The following is a 16,150-nucleotide window of genomic DNA, read 5'->3' on the forward strand; positions in this document are numbered from 1 at the left end:
ATTAGCTACCAATTGTACATTAAACCGAATATCATACTCTAAATACTAGTAAGTTAACCTCCTTATTTACTCTCTTTTTTAAAACCATATCCTTAAAAAGGAAACTTCATTTTTAGCAGGATATGTGTGTGTGTGTGTGTGTGTGTAAAAAATGTTTGATCTACTTTATTATTATTGTATTTTATTATTTTTAAGCATGGTACATTATCACATGTATTTTATCTAATTGTATTTTTACGTATTTCCCAGTTTCCTTTTTTCCTTTTAGATGAGTGTAGTGTTCATAAGAAGAAAAGTTGAACTGAGCAGCAGGGCTGTGTGGTATCTTCCATCCATTATTGACACAAATTAGAAGTTATTAGACAGAAAAAAAATTTAAAGAAGCAGAATAGGGTTTTAAATCCAATTAATTAACATCTTCAAAGTGAAGCTCAAAAATGATGAAAATGATATTTCCAAAAAGAGAATTCATTTCTTAAAAACTACCATTTGGTAGCAGAGAAGATAATACAATGTCCTGCTATGAGGTATGCATATAGCTGACTCACTTTGTTGTACAGCAGAAACTAACACACCACTGTAAAGCAATTATACTCCAATAAAGATGTTTAAAAAAAAGGAATTTTAGGGCTTCCCTGGTGGCGCAGTGGTTGAGAGTCCGCCTGCCGATGCAGGGGACACGGGTTCGTGCCCCGGTCCGGGAAGATCCCACATGCCGCGGAGCAGCTGAGCCCATGAGCCATGGCCGCTGAGCCTGCGCGTCCGGAGCCTGTGCTCCGCAACGGGAGAGGCCACAGCAGTGAGAGGCCCGCGTACCGCAAAAAAAAAAAAAAGGAATTTTAAAGAAAAATGTTAAATTATAGCAATTATCTGTTAACTACTTTATTTTCTAATGATCTTTTCAACCAAATGATGGTTAACAGTTGATTGTGTCTTTGTTCCATCACTTAGCAAGGAAAGTTAAATGTAATAATATTTAGAGTGTTTAAAGTTCCTTTCAACAGGAGCTATGTAAATAGAAATGTTTATGTTAATCCTTAAGAACAAAACTGTGAATACTGGATTTGTTAAAATGTAGAATTTTAAGTTTTAAATAAAGACAAGATTATCCCTAAGACATTATTGCATAATATTATCCATACAGTATTGCCTCCATTTAGGGGGATTTATTTTTTGATTAAAAACTGTTGTCATCATTATGAACCTTAAGGACTTCCATAAAACCCACCCTGCCAAGACTTTCCTAGGCATTTAATGTGGGCATATGTAATGTGGTTCCATTTGATCCATTATCCTTAACATAAAGGGAGAAATATGCTCTTTTAGATTAAACAGGATGAGTAGCTCAAGTATTAGTCAAGCAGCAAGCATGTATTAAATGCCTGCTGTGTGCTGGTACTACCTTAGCAGGTGGGAGTGCTGGGTAGTCAAATTCTGACTTTCTGGGGTTTACAAAAGCCTATATTATGGGCTTCCCTGGTGGCGCAGTGGTTGAGAGTCTGCCTGCCGATGCAGGGGACACGGGTTCGTGCCCCGTTCCGGGAAGATCCCACATGCCGCGGAGCGGCTAGGACCGTGAGCCATGGCCGCTGGGCCTGCACGTCCAGAGCCTGTGCTCCGCAATGGGAGAGACCCGCGTACCGCAAAAAAAAAAAAAAAAAAAAAAAAAAAGCCTATATTATGACCACGAAACTGCCTGTCCTGCTTGGAAGTACTGAATATACTGAGTATTACATGAGTCTTGAATTGCTATCAGATAATATTTAGTGTCATAAGTATTTGTATCTACAAAATGCTTAACATTACATCTTGGGCACAAATTGATGATTATGTAAAAACTGGTTTCAGCTTTTTGCCATACGGATAGTAAAAATCATAATAGTAAAACACAGTAAAAAATAATAATTAGTCATATTTAGTATTTGATTAACTTGACTGATTTGTGACTCAGTCTGTGAAACCAGCCAACCTAGCAGCTCATGTAGGCATGCCTAGAGAGACCATATATTTTGGTCAGTTCAGTTTTTGCAAAGGCAGTCAGAGCACACACTGAATTGACTGCCACATCAGGGATCGGCCATGGGTGTTGACACAGATGTAGTCCTTGCAGTCAGAAAACTCACAAAATGAAGGGAAAGGGTTTTGGGTTTTTTTTTTCCTGTTTTATTTTATTCTAGCTACCAATTCACAGGTCAGAGAATCGGGCTATATGTTCTTTCTGTCTCATAATGCATTGCTACACAAGACCGAAAAGCTAGTTATGTCTAAATTCATATTAAAATGTGTGACACAACGCCCTTAGGTTTCAAGGGCTGTATATATTAACCTCAACTTGAAGGGGGAAGTCCTAGCATGAAACGTAATATCCCAGTAGCTGTTAGAATTCAGGACTTGGTCTTGGTGTGGACATTGAATTTGCTTTGTGTGTCAGAGGCTGAATCATATTTATCCAGCACAACACCATAACGTAATAGGATTCATTTACTCACCCTATGTGCACATCACTAAAACTTCCTCAGGGTAAACTCAGGTGCTTTAATATATGTATGTTTCTTTTGTATTGTCATCCTTATTTTTTAATGGCTAGCTCTGTTAGTGCCACAGAGAAAAAATAAGTAACGTTTGTGAATTTTTTTAGGTAGGTTTGAAAGAGTTAATCGTTTCATTGTGTGTCACATATATTGCTGTGACTAACTTGGACATCTCATAAATACATCTTTTTCTAATTATCTTTATAGTTTTAATGAATTTGCCGCAAAGACAATGAAAATGTGTAAGCAGATTATTATAGAGTTTTAGACCATAAAAGAAACAAGCAGAGTCTACCTGGCAGAGGTTCCAGTTGAATTATAGTAGTTTTATTAATATATTTAATGCTAATATTCATTGTTACTCTTTCAAACTTGTGACTGTGAACGTAGACAGTTTTCTTGTAGATGTAAACTAGGTCCCTGACTAAATAACAGAATTGCAGAGATGTGAGGGACAGATGCTTTCATCTGAAACAGACTTTTACACAAATTCTGAAACTAATTTGGAAGTGATAAAAATTAATTTGCGCACTTTAATTGGAAGCAGGCTATCGCATGAAAAGAAGGAGAGCAGAGCAGGCAATCTGTGCTAAAAGCTGATTGAATTTGTTGTCAGGTAGGTATCTTGGACTTGGCTCTTTATCCTCCTGAGCCCTTCTTTGCAATGTATTACAGCCCGTCTCTGACTGGTGTTCTTTAAAAGGATCAATGCTATTCCTGTTGAATCCCTAGAGCCCCAAATTTCATTGATCTTGGGACTTGACATTTCTCATTACGTGCTGTAGCTTCCAACGAGATAGTCACAAGAGGGGCAAGTCAACATTGTCTCTTCAGCAGACACTTATAATACATTGGGACCTCGGCTCCAAATCCAGTTGGCTTGTAAAGTGTGTGGTTTTAATGTTTATACCAGATATAACATGCCTGATAGAGAGTTTGTTGACATTTTTAAAATCATATCATAACCACAGGAAACTTTGCAAGAGAATTTACTGTTCCTCTTTTCAAATCAAATCTACAAATATGCATTGAGTAATATGTATGACATTGTTTTCATGCTTTTTCTATTTCACTTTTGAAAAACAAGTCTTCAGCTCACGTTTGAGAATTATACAAACTATGAAACAAGAAGCCCATTGAAAAGGAGACTCCAGCTGTGCACACATCCCTTCCCTGGGCTCCCATTGTGTTCGCTTCAACTCTGGACACTGACCCTCCCGCCAGCCCCAACCTGTCACTAAACATCTGCCAAATCACGTCCCTCGCTTTGTCTGCATCCAGCCTTCTTTTAAAACAACCATCCTGGTGCCCAGCTCCACAGCCACCACTGACCAGTGGTGTTAGAGGGGATGAAGAAAGCATGAACAAAGAATAGCCTGAAGATATTTTATGTATATAATATTATATATATATGTATGTGTATATATATATATGTGTGTGTGTATATATATATATATATATATATATATGATGAGTTTGTCTCACTTCTCAGAGCAAGGAATCTTAACTAGGGTTTAGTAAATGTTAAACCTCTTCTCGTTAACTTTGAGAGGAAGCATAGCTACATGTGTAATAATTCTTACCTCGTAGAGCTTTCTGAGGCCCAAAAGATAATGTCTATAATGTAGCATCCCTAACACGGGGCCCATTCTGCAGGAGACCTCTCAGCCCTCCCATTCCCTCAGCCCAACGTTGGGAGACACTGTAGGGTTCCTGACTAAGAAGGGGGCTGCTTGCCACTCAGTTTCTGCTTTTCCTTCCCCTTTACGGAACCAAGGCTGCAAGGATCTTTGTCCTGGGTCAGAAGCAATATAAAAAACAAGAGTGACTAATATGTTCTCGTGATCAGGGAGCCTCGGATCTATACCAGCGGGCTCTCTGGGCATCATGCAGAAACCTGTACCTCCTTGGGAAAGGCAGGTGGATTATACTATTGATTGGGGAAGGAGATGGTAGGACACTAAGGTACTGTGGCCTAGATCCAGGTTCAGGACCTCAAGGGAAGAGACCTGCCCTGAAACAGCAGGGCTCAGGGGAAAATGTGGTCAGCGTCCTCTCTGAAGAAGAAAAAGAACAACTTAGAGTCAGTGAATAAATAGGTTTGTATCGATCTTCTATTCTTCATCAAGTACTCTGTGATTGTGTAATAAAATGAAACCACATCATGGGACGTCTTCCAACCCACGGAATGTTTTTATGTGGATTACCTTGTGACCTGTGGAAAATGCAGGCCCAGGTGTTTCTGGTGCTTGGGCCAGAAACCTCTGCAGCAGCCCTCAGGTGGCTGAAGACACAGTACCTCAATAGGAATTCCTCACAAACTGAGTTTTTCTGAGCTACCCCAGCAAATGTCTAACATAATTTTTTCAAAATAAATCTTGAAATCAGAGTAGTGATGAAACTGCTGCACCCTTTGAAATCTTTTGTTCTGGGATTTCAAGTCAAAAATCCATCATTTTTATATAGTGTAAATGTGAATGAAAATACCTTCTACAGTGATTCTTCAGTGACTCAGCAAAGGTCGCAGATAAAACCTGAATGTCATACATCATCAAGAGGTTCATTTTCCGACTCCCCCAGAACTGCACTGAGGTTCACAGAAAAACTCTGCTGTTTTTGTTTAGCTCCAATTCAGAAGGACCAAAGCTTCCCCTGCATATTAGTAGTCCCATAAATGAGGTTGAAAATAATAAGAACCACAAGCAATCTTTACTTTGATCTTTTCTCTGAAAGCCACATACTATCACACTGACAATGCTCTCCTTGTCAGTTCTCTGGGGATAGCAGCATCTAACACCTTTGCACTTTTTTTCATCATCCATTTTGAGAATATTGAAATATCTTGTGATAAAAATGAGGTGGAATCTGTTTACTATAAGACTTTTATATTTGGAGTTTCCAAATGCTTGCCTATAAGGAATCTCAAAATTGGACGTGTTTGTTCATCATTCATAGTAATTCCATCACCCAGAAAGCTCTTCTCCTGAGGAAATGACTAGGGAAGGAGGGCAGTGGTGCTATGGTCCTTAGAGGAGAGGTCTCACCTGCACCTCCCTCTGCGCAGGGCCCTTTAACCCATAGCTACATCCATCAATTGTGATGTGACAGTGACAGAATATTCCTAGGATTTTGAATGATTGTTGGGGTGTGTGACATCTGTCCCTGACAATGAAATGAAATATAGGAAATACGCTTTCCCCCTGCTGCAGGTTCTCCAGCTCAAAACCCCTGAATAACATGTTATTTACTTTTCTATAGTTGAAAGAGGGAAACAGTGCTTTCAGGGGCCCTACAAAATCCCCTAATAGTTAAGTTTCACAGTTTATTCAAATGATCTGGGGAAATTGTAATGAAAAATAGAACATTTTAAGCTTTCTAAATCAGAGGTAAACCTTTGAAAAACTTTATTTTCTAATATAAAATATATTACATACATAAGGAAAATTTTTAATATTTTTATACATTTTTTAAATTCCCTGCAGTAGAACTAGATTGCTTTTTACTTTTTCTGTAGCATATAAGGGAAAGGTTTAGAAAACTCTATATAAATTGTATTAAACACATAATTGCAGGATTTTTAATTCATCAGTCTCTCCAAGATAAAATAATCACTTAGAAAAATTAAGGATGATATTACACATAAAATCTTATCAATAATTAATCTTCATTTTGTCAGGGAACTCAGGGCATCTGTGAAGCATAAGTTTATAAATTATATAAATATGTTTTGGACAAATCTAGGACTGCTGACAAGTCTAAGAGGATACTCTGCCAATACTCAAACACATTATAGCAAGATACATAAATTTAGAATAAAATCACAAACGAACGTGGGCTTTCAGCTCTCCCTCCCATACTCCATCTAAGTAAGAAATGCCTCAAAAGCAAAGTGGGGGCTCACATGATGGATCTGAGGAAACTCACAGAAAACTGTGAGCAGTTCCTGGAGAGACAGAAGACCGGTGGGTCTGAAGGAGGAGATATTGGCAGAGGGGAAGAGGGTTGGGTGCCTTGCTGGGTAGGGCGTTTTAGTTATGCGCCATCTTCCCAGAATTTTCCACGATCTATTGATGCCTTTCCTCCTGCCACTGTGGGGCAGGGAATCGGAGCACCAGTCCAGCTACTCAGGGCCGTGGCATCACATCAGAATCAAGGGAGGGGCTGCCCAGGAGGTGGGCACAAGTGCCATCCCTTTGACATTCACTTCCCCCACTGCCCCCTCTACAGTGGGGGCTGGGGGATTGCAACCCGGGGGGCAGCTCTCAGAAAGAGCAGCATCGCTGAGACCAAAGCATAGGATGTTTTTCTGAGAGACAAGATGAGGAAGCGGTGGTTCAACCCCGTCCAGAACATGAGCGCACAGAGGAAAACAGGCCAGCATGCGGGGTCTCAGGCACCATAAGGGCAAGATCACAGACTCAACGACCAGGTGAAGCAGAATGAACAGAAGAGAAAAACACGGAGCTCTTTAAAAAGGCACAATATTCTCTAAGATATGAGAAAGGGGGTCAGAGAGGTTAAGTAACTGGCTCATGGTCACACAGCTAATAAATGCCCTTACTAAACAATGATTGCTATTTTTAACGTTCAATTTAATGGCATAGCTCTTCATTCCCGCCATTGGTCTGTAGTGACTCACCGCTGCTGTTCCTTTACAGGTGACTATCCTGCACCAAGAGCTGTCCTCACGGGCCATGACCATGAAGTTGTCTGTGTTTCTGTCTGTGCCGAACTTGGACTTGTTATCAGTGGTGCTAAAGGTCAGAAGACATTTCTTTCATTTTCGGTCTTTAAACACTATACGATTTTCACAAGTTAACCATGATTTATGATTTATTTCCTTTAGGAGACTCTCCATAGACAAATGTAATCCCTAGGTTTTTTGTAGCTGCTTAGTTTTATTATTAATACTTACTAGTACTAATATAAAATAGATATAAAATATTATGTAGTACTTTGTGTTCACCAGCATTCTAGCCAGAACACTGATAAATTAAACTGCAGCACACCCATATATGCAGTCATTACAGATAGCATTTAAAAGACAAGGGGAGGGGACTTCCCTGGTGGCACCACGGTTAAGAATCCACCTGCCGAAGCAGGGGACACGGGTTCGTGCCCCGGTCTGGGAAGATCCCACATGCCGCGGAGCGGCTGGGCCCGTGAGCCATGGCCGCTGAGCATGTGCGTCCGGAGCCTGTGCTCCGCAACGGGAGAGGCCACAACAGTGAGAGGCCCGCGTACCGCAAAAAAAAAAAAAAAGACAAGGGGAGGGGACTTCCCTGGTGGTGCCGTGGTTAAGAATCCACCTGCCAGTATAGGGGACACAGGTTCGATCCCTAGTCCAGGAAGATCCCACATGCCACGGAGCAACTAAGCCCGTGTGTCACAACTACTGAGCCTGCACTCTAGAGCCCACAAACCACAACTACTGAGCCCATGTGCCACAACTACTGAAGCACGCACGCCTAGAGCCCATGCTCCACAACAAGAGAAGCCACCACAATGAGAAGCCCTCACATGGCAACAAAGAGTAGCCCCTGCTTGCCGCAACTAGAGAAAGCCCGCGTGCAGCAACGAAGACCCAACGCAGCCAAAAATAAAAATATAGTAAAAAAAATAAGAAATAAAAGAAATGAAAGACAAGGGGAAGATATCCGTGATGGTGGGGTCCATGGGGGGCTCAGGCTGCTCATCAGACACAGCCTTGGATCCAACCCCCTCCACAAGTCATTTTCTTCTCAAGGCTGGGGACTGTGTAGTGGTAGATGGGAAAGGAAATACGATGACTTAGTTCTTTTGACTTTTTGTGGAAAAAGTACTGTTTCGGGAAAAGTCAGGAAACTTGGATTCTAATTCTGGCTGAGATACCAATTCTCCACGGGAGGCTCCGGGGCAGTAAGGAGCCTAATGCTTAGGAGAAACTGAAAGAAAACCAAAGGGGCCGAGTGTGGTGAGGACACCGTGGACGTAAGGAGACAAAGGCTGAAGAGGTGAGGGGCCCCCGCGGCACAAGTATTCTGTTTTGAGTGTAGTGGGGAGCCATTGGCGTCAGCAAGGCGATGAGGTGATCAGGTTTGGTTTATAGGAGCTTATTCTGGCCGCTTTAGAGATAATGGGTATAATGTCTGAAGGCAGGGAGACTGCGTTTTCGTACTGAAGAATAAATAACCCCGGGAGGGACACGTAGGATATTTTCACTAAATGTCTTTTAATGTCTGTCTTAGAAATAACATGTAATATCATTCTGTTCTGTAAAGCAAAAAAAAAAAAAGAAAAAAAGGAAAGGGAAGGAAAGCAAGAGACACAATATGCATAGGGAGAAACATTAATTTTCTGTAGCTGATGGTTGGTACTAGAAGTGATTGCTATTTTTTTTCTCTAACTCTTTGTATTTTCTGGAATGCATGTCTATTACTTTAGTAATCAGGAAAACATTTAGGTATAGCCTTATAATGTCACTTGTAAAATATGTATCTACTGAAATCAATTGTTTGAAACATAAGAATGTAATTCATGCATGGTTTTATGCAGTTTTTCTGGGGGTTCTGGGGGACAGGTAATACCAAACTACATTAACCAATTATTTTTCTGAACTTGACTACTGAATGTTTTATCTTAAAATTTCTACCTGAGAAAAAATAAGTCACTCCCCATACTACTTTTACATTCTCGCCTCACTCTTCATTTATTTAAAAAAGAAAAAAGTGTTCCTACAGTCTGAATTACTGGATTCCTTTTCTTAATTTTGCCTTTTACATTTTATGTATAGACTATAGAATGGTAAAACTTATTATTTGATAGTATTGTATTTATGTGGTACAATTAAAATTTTGATGATACTAAAGAAAATTAGTGATTGTTTTGATAATTCTCCTGAACTTTCTAAAGAAAAAGTTCTAAACACATATTAAGAGAAAACTTTGACATACAGTCTTTTATTCTCATGTAATGTATGAACTGTATCCTTTTTTAATGAATATTATCTCATGAAGGAAAAGAGCAACTACTGACCTAGATAAAAAGTTTGGAAGACACGTGTGTGTTATGTAACAGTTCTGTGTACTTGTTCTGTTGAAATCTAACATCAGTGCTTTGCTCTTGCCACCATAGTTCTTTTCTTTTCTACCTTCTTTCAACAAATCTGAGTGTATTATTCAGGTGCGGTTTGCAGGTGTGTGGGAGCTAATACGTGACTGGTCGTCACCAATGACTCTGGCCTTTCTGTTCCACGCTCTGCAGAGGGCCCTTGCCTCGTCCACACAATCACTGGAGATTTGCTAAGAGCCCTTGAAGGACCAGAAAACTGCTTGTTCCCACGCTTGATCTCTGTCTCCAGTGAAGGCCACTGTATCATCTACTATGAACGAGGGCGATTCAGCAATTTCAGCATCAATGGGAAACTTTTGGCTCAAATGGAGATCAACGATTCAACACGGGTAAATCTGCATGTTCCGTGCTAACTGGGGACCTAGCCAAGAGGTTAAAGATTGACTATTTTACATTAAATGACTCATAATAGAATTTCTCTGGTATCCAGGTAAATGTGTGTTGGTTTGTAAAAGCATATGAATTCATGTTGATTGATGCTTTGAACAAACCCAAAGCTCATTTAATCCCAAGTAGCTAACTCAGTGAATTAGACTTTGGAGGTGATGGCTGTAGTTTGATTAGAGGTTAGACCCTTAAGGAGATTTTTTCCTAATCTCCTCTTACAAACAATTGTTCCTGCGTTGCACTCCCCTGACGTTAAAAATGAGTTTATTGTCAAAGAATCTTATCTTCTGAACCCTAGACCAAAATTACATACCAAATTGCCCATCACTCACAAATGAATTATAATTGCTGGTTTATCATTATTAAAAACAGCTTTTAAATATGCTTCTGCCATTTGTTCTAAAAGTCTTGATATAGCTAGTATTCAGAACTTAACAAAACATCATGTTACTTAATTCTCAAGTTCTTTCTGGATTAGACTGATAATATTCTCTTTGGGACTTCTGTTATTTTGTAACCTAAATTGGTTTTAATAAGATGCTTTGTTTATGTAAGAACTTTGATGAATTCCACATTGGAAAGTCTATGGATTGGACTTTAGAAAACTTGGACAAGTGGCTAAAAGTAGAAAATAATGACAAGGGACTTGTATTAAGTGCCTTCCAGTAGTGCCCACTGATCTTTTGGGAAACACTGAGAGAAATGGTTGCTTTTCTCCCTTGTCCAAAGGCCATTCTCCTGAGTAGCGATGGCCAGAACCTGGTGACCGGAGGGGACAATGGCGTGGTGGAGGTTTGGCAGGCCTGTGACTTCAAGCAGCTGTACATTTACCCCGGATGTGATGCTGGCATTAGAGCAATGGACTTATCCCATGACCAGAGGTGAGCCATGTTGGGGAGAAATGTAATCGCTCAAGAACTGTCATTGAAAGTTCTTAACATTTTACCAAGGGTGAAACCTGCTGTGAAGAAGATTCCAGCATGCAGATGGAAGAAAGACTAGTGCAGAGAAGGGTAAATTGAGGAGAGGAGTAAGTACTGTAAGAAAGGATTCTGGTAAGAAGGAAACAGAGGAAGAGAATAAGGGGGGGAAAAGAAAGAAATGGGTCTGAAGAAAAACAGGCACATCTAGACACTGCCCAAAATGTAGAATTATCCCCACCAGCTTCTCTGTTCTCACATCCGTACCTGGTCTCAGACAGGCCTGCCTGGCTTACATTATGTGAAAGAAACACATATTTTTTAGCAGAGTCTCGGCTTGAGGCATACATCTAGCTAAATGCAGCCAAATGCAACGTACAGACTACAGCTGGCCTCTGTTTTAAAACTACGAGGCACTCGTTACTTGAAACAATCTCCAGCACCGCCCCCCCCTCATTTTCTTATTCACATATCTGCCATTTGTGTTACTTTGTGGTATTTTATGTATTTCCCTATTTCCCTATAATCTTTTCTTGGAAAGAATTGACAGGAATGTTAACAAAGTAATATGATTTTCTCCTGTTCCTCAATTTGCAACAAGATTTTGTTATTTCCTAAAGTTTGCCTTTGGGTTTATTATAAAGTGAAAAGAATAATTGGAATATAAAGTCTAAATTTCTAAATTTAAAAAATAAATTAAAACTATAATCTTAATATGGTAATTTCTCATTTTTTGCTATATATTTAACAGAAATAAGAAAAGCTTATTAACCGACTTATTTCAACTATGTGTATATTCTTTATAAGACTATTGGTTTTAAAACAGTATGAATGTTAAGGCTTATATGGTAAATTTAACAAAGCATCTTCACACTATAGTAAAACGGTACTGAAGTCATCAAGAAAAGCAATGGAATTTAAGTTAGTTTGGGAAAGGGGTATTTGATCTGCAGCCCAACCTGTTTTAAAGAAAATTTAAGCAGATTATCATTAGAGTGTTTCAAAAGTGTTCCAAAATGCTGTAGTCCGTATTCATAAATGGGAATGGTTTACCATGTAATTATTTTATATACATTGGTGTTTCTAAAGTATTTGAAATGACTTGTGTTCTTAAGTAGTTTAAATATTCTCCCGGATATTCTTATTCATTCATGTATTCATGTTGCAAACATTTGCTGCCACCATCATAGATTAAACACTGTGCACAGTCCTGAGGATACAAAACAAGATCACTGACCCCAAAGAGCTCAAATAATCATAATAAATGTTTATGAGGGAAGCAGGAGCAGAGGAACAGAAGAAGGAAGTGATTAGCTCTTCTCAAGGGGTGCAGAGGGCAGGAAAGGTTTTGTAAGATCTTTATCCTTCACTCGGTATGGGGGAGAGAGTAGATGAGAGAGCATAGGCAAGGCTGTAGTCGTCTTAGTGGTCTCCCAGGAGGAGCAAGGAAAGATACTGTTTCTGTTTCTTTTTCAGTCTCATCCTCAATTTCAATTATTATTGTTGTTTTATGATGTCCTTGATATGTTGGAGCAGTAGCATATGCACATAAGTTACAAATTGAGAGATAAACATACAGTGAGGATGCCTACTCAGAAGGTGTTTATCTGATGAGTTGTCTGATCTAAAGTTAATCAACATGTGGTCTGGCAGTCCAGGTGTTTTCAAAATTGATTCAGCTTCTCCTAGGAGAACCAAGAATAAATTTTAATCCTACCTGAGGGCACACAAGAGTAAAACCTGGTGAACTTTGAGATCGTGCTATTGTTTAGTGTAAAGTAGCACCACATCAGTGATTTTGTGTCTCTCTTAACTACTGCCTCTGCTTTTCCAGGACTCTGATCACTGGCATGGCTTCTGGTAGCATTGTAGCTTTTAATATAGATTTTAATCGGTGGCATTATGAGCATCAGAACAGATACTGAAGACAAATGGAGAGCCAAAAGCCAAGTTAAAGCTGAGAGCACAAGTGCTGCATGGAAAGGCAATATCTCTGGTGGAAAAAAACTCGTCTACATCGACCTCCGTTTGTACATTCCATCACACCCAGCAATAGCTGTACATTGTAGTCAGCAGCCATTTTACTTTGTGTGTTTTTTCACTACTGAACACCAGCTGCTACCAAGCAAGCTTATATCATGTAAATTATATGAATTAGGAGATGTTTTGGTAATTATTTCATATCTTGTCGTTTATTGAGAAAAGGTAGTAGGACGTGTCACAAGAGACTTTTGACAATTCTGAGGAACCTTGTGTCCAGTTGTTACAAAGTTTAAGCTTTGAACCTAACCTGCATCCCATTTCCAGCCTCTTTTCAAGCTGAGAAAAAAAAAAAAAACACGTTTGATACTTTGTACATCAGATGCATCTTATTTAAAGGGATACTTTTGTAAAAGTAAAACCTTGTATAAAGAACAAAACATTTCTTAATTTTATTGTGGAGTTACAACTTGCATGTTCTTTAATCCTGAAGTCTTGATGGGACAGGTGCATTGACACTAGGAAATAGTACGATCTGTGCAAGGACACAGCTTGTATGAAAGGACTGAATTTGGGCTCAATCAGTAATTTTTGACATTTTCACCAAAATACATAGTTTTGCACTTTTAAATCTAAATTCATCCCTTCTAAGTGAAATTTGCTCGTAAAGCATTTGAATACTAAGCCATTATTTGCCATTTTGGTACTTGATACAAAGAAAATTCAGCCCTAACCTTCATAATTTGAAGACACAGCAGAAAGGGGGCTTAGGGATGAGGTCCTGGTTTTATTGTATAAATAGGAGTCCCGACCATTTAGTTCCATAGTAATGACTTCCCAACTCCTGGACAACTCTTCCAGAATCATCCTGCTGGCTTAGCGTGTGTACATTAGGGGAGGAGAATCTGATGCTAACTTTTTTGCTGTTTTTTTCCCCCCCACCCTCTCTCTCTCTTTGGTTCTTGAATAGCTTAGTTTCTTTAATAATAAGTCAGACTTTATTATAACAATAACTGGCGTTATTCTTTTAGGTTCTTGTGAAATTTTCACCTAAAGCCACATTCTTAGCCTAAGGCACTTCATCTTTTATGATATACAATGATGGCTATCAAATGATTTTCCATACATTGTACTGATCAAGTTATACACCCAGGGGTATATACACTTTATTCATGTTTCTTCTTTGTATATTTGGTGACTGTATCGTCATAGATATGTACATATTGTGTCGGTAGGGCTATGAGGCATGTTACAGGAATGTAATTTTCTCAGAATTTACACTCACTTGCAGTCATTTATTTAAAAAGATAAAAACAAGATAATGGGTTCTTTGTATTGGCACTTTGCACCAGAAACATATCATTATTTATTGATGTGATTACTTATTTGTTATCCACCTTGTACTAGTAAGTTTTAGCACTGAATTCCTTCTTCATTGTTGTTTGTATTTATGAGATTCTGAAATTCTGGGGAATCGGCGTAATGATTAATTTATTCATCACCAGGCTGTAAGCAATATCTTGAGTTTGTAGCTTAGAATTGGGAGGATAATGAACATCTGGAAGACAAGTTCATTTCATCTTGAGATCATGGTGAAATATTTTGGATATATAAATTCCTTAAGCTATTGTAACCATGTTTTATTGCAAAGATGTAAAATATGCCAGATGTGTGTGAGTTGGAAATCAAAAAAAGACAAATAAAATATGCAAAGAATTCACCGATTTTTTCACATTTCATTGGACACTTCACTTATGTGCATTCATTATGTTGTCATACAAGTTTAAGAAATCAACGTCACCTCATATAAAGGCCTAGAGCATCTAAGAACATGAAATAGAGTCCTAATGAGGTTCTGTAATTTGCTGAAACATGAGCTTCTCTGCTTGACCATCTGGCAGGGATTTGGGGCACCAGTGACCAGAGGGAAACAGCTCTTGTTATTTCTTCTGCACAGTCCACTTTTGGGGTTATTTTTGTTTCATTTAAAAGAAACTAAATGCAGGTGAAGGGTGTAACAGCCCATTACATGAAAGTTAGCAAATCGTGCTGTTTTCATTTGAACTACGCTTTCTAGAATTTATCGTTGACCAGGCACGACGCAGGTGGGAGTGGAGGAGCTGCTGACCAGAGCAGGCAGGTAACAGGAGCCGGGCTGAGGGGGCTCCGGACAGGCCCAGGGAGCAACAGAACCACAGGTAAGCTTCCATCTGCATTCTCGGGGCAAAAAGGACACAACCATATAGTAGGCTGAGAAAGCCTTGCTACTGTCACTCTCCATCCTGGCCCCAAACCAGACGTCTGTCAGTCATCCTCAGCCCGGCTGGCTCCCTCAAACCAGCCCTTCTCACAGCCTGTCCATCACTCCTCAGGCTGGTCATTACCTCAAGGCCTCTTTAAACCGACTGCCCCACTTCCAGAACCATTGCCTGGACTGTCACCAAGACCTCCTGACCAGAATCTGGGCCTCACATCAGAACCCTCCCACCGTACTCCATGAGACTGCTGCCTGAGGGTCTGAATACACCACCAGCCCAGTCATCCCACTATCCAGCACCCTGCCATGGCTTCCTTGTCTTCCTAAACTCTGGTGGGTGAAAAATCACCTGGGGAGCTTATTTCTATGAGCAGAATCTAGGTCCCCACCCACCCAGGTGATTCTGATGTGGGTCACCCCTGGGCACATTGTTGACAACATTAATGTAAGGGATGAAGCCCAGACTCAGGAGAGCACAGAAATCCTCCAGGAGGGAAACAGTCTCATCTACCCCACCCTTTGACACCCTGCACCTGAGGCAAACCCACGTACTACCAGTGGCTGAGATCTACCCTGTGCCTTGGTTCTTAGTGTGTTCCCTGCCCAGAGGACTCCTCTTTATCTGCACCACCTGGTGGCACTCCTTGCTGCAAATTGACCTAAACCAATTTGCTCATTCGCAGGCTTTTTGGCAGGTGAAGGTAGTCCCCAAACCCCACATCTTCACTATGTTATAATGAAAACAATTTTCAGGATCAATTTCTGCCACATTGTAGAAACACATCTTCAGCAAACATGTTTTAGCAAGCAAGCAAGCAAGCGTGAGACCATTCACAGAAGTCTTCTGTGAGCTTGGGAAGTCCAGCGCCTTTTTCGGTGATCTGACAATCATTGTACATGGAAGATACACTGGAAGCAGATGCACTGGTCATCTGGAAGCAGGATCCCATTAGTCTTGTAATGCC

The 16,150-nt window shown here is 39.9% G+C and overlaps 1 protein-coding gene across 1 annotated transcript in view; it reads left to right on the top strand.

Annotated features, from left to right (window-relative positions):
- The window catches only part of NBEA (neurobeachin), a 627,916-nt gene extending 613,268 nt beyond the window's left edge, over nt 1–14,648 (top strand). The window contains exons 55-58 of the mRNA XM_060128644.1: nt 7,190–7,291; nt 9,774–9,970; nt 10,758–10,909; nt 12,783–14,648. Of these exons, the coding sequence (XP_059984627.1) occupies nt 7,190–7,291; nt 9,774–9,970; nt 10,758–10,909; nt 12,783–12,873 (542 nt within the window). The 3' untranslated portion in view covers nt 12,874–14,648. The remainder of the gene's footprint in view (nt 1–7,189; nt 7,292–9,773; nt 9,971–10,757; nt 10,910–12,782) is intronic.
- Nucleotides 14,649–16,150: the final 1,502 nt, after the last annotated feature.

This window comes from Lagenorhynchus albirostris, chromosome 18, assembly GCF_949774975.1.
Source record: "Lagenorhynchus albirostris chromosome 18, mLagAlb1.1, whole genome shotgun sequence".
NCBI lineage: Eukaryota > Metazoa > Chordata > Mammalia > Artiodactyla > Delphinidae > Lagenorhynchus > Lagenorhynchus albirostris.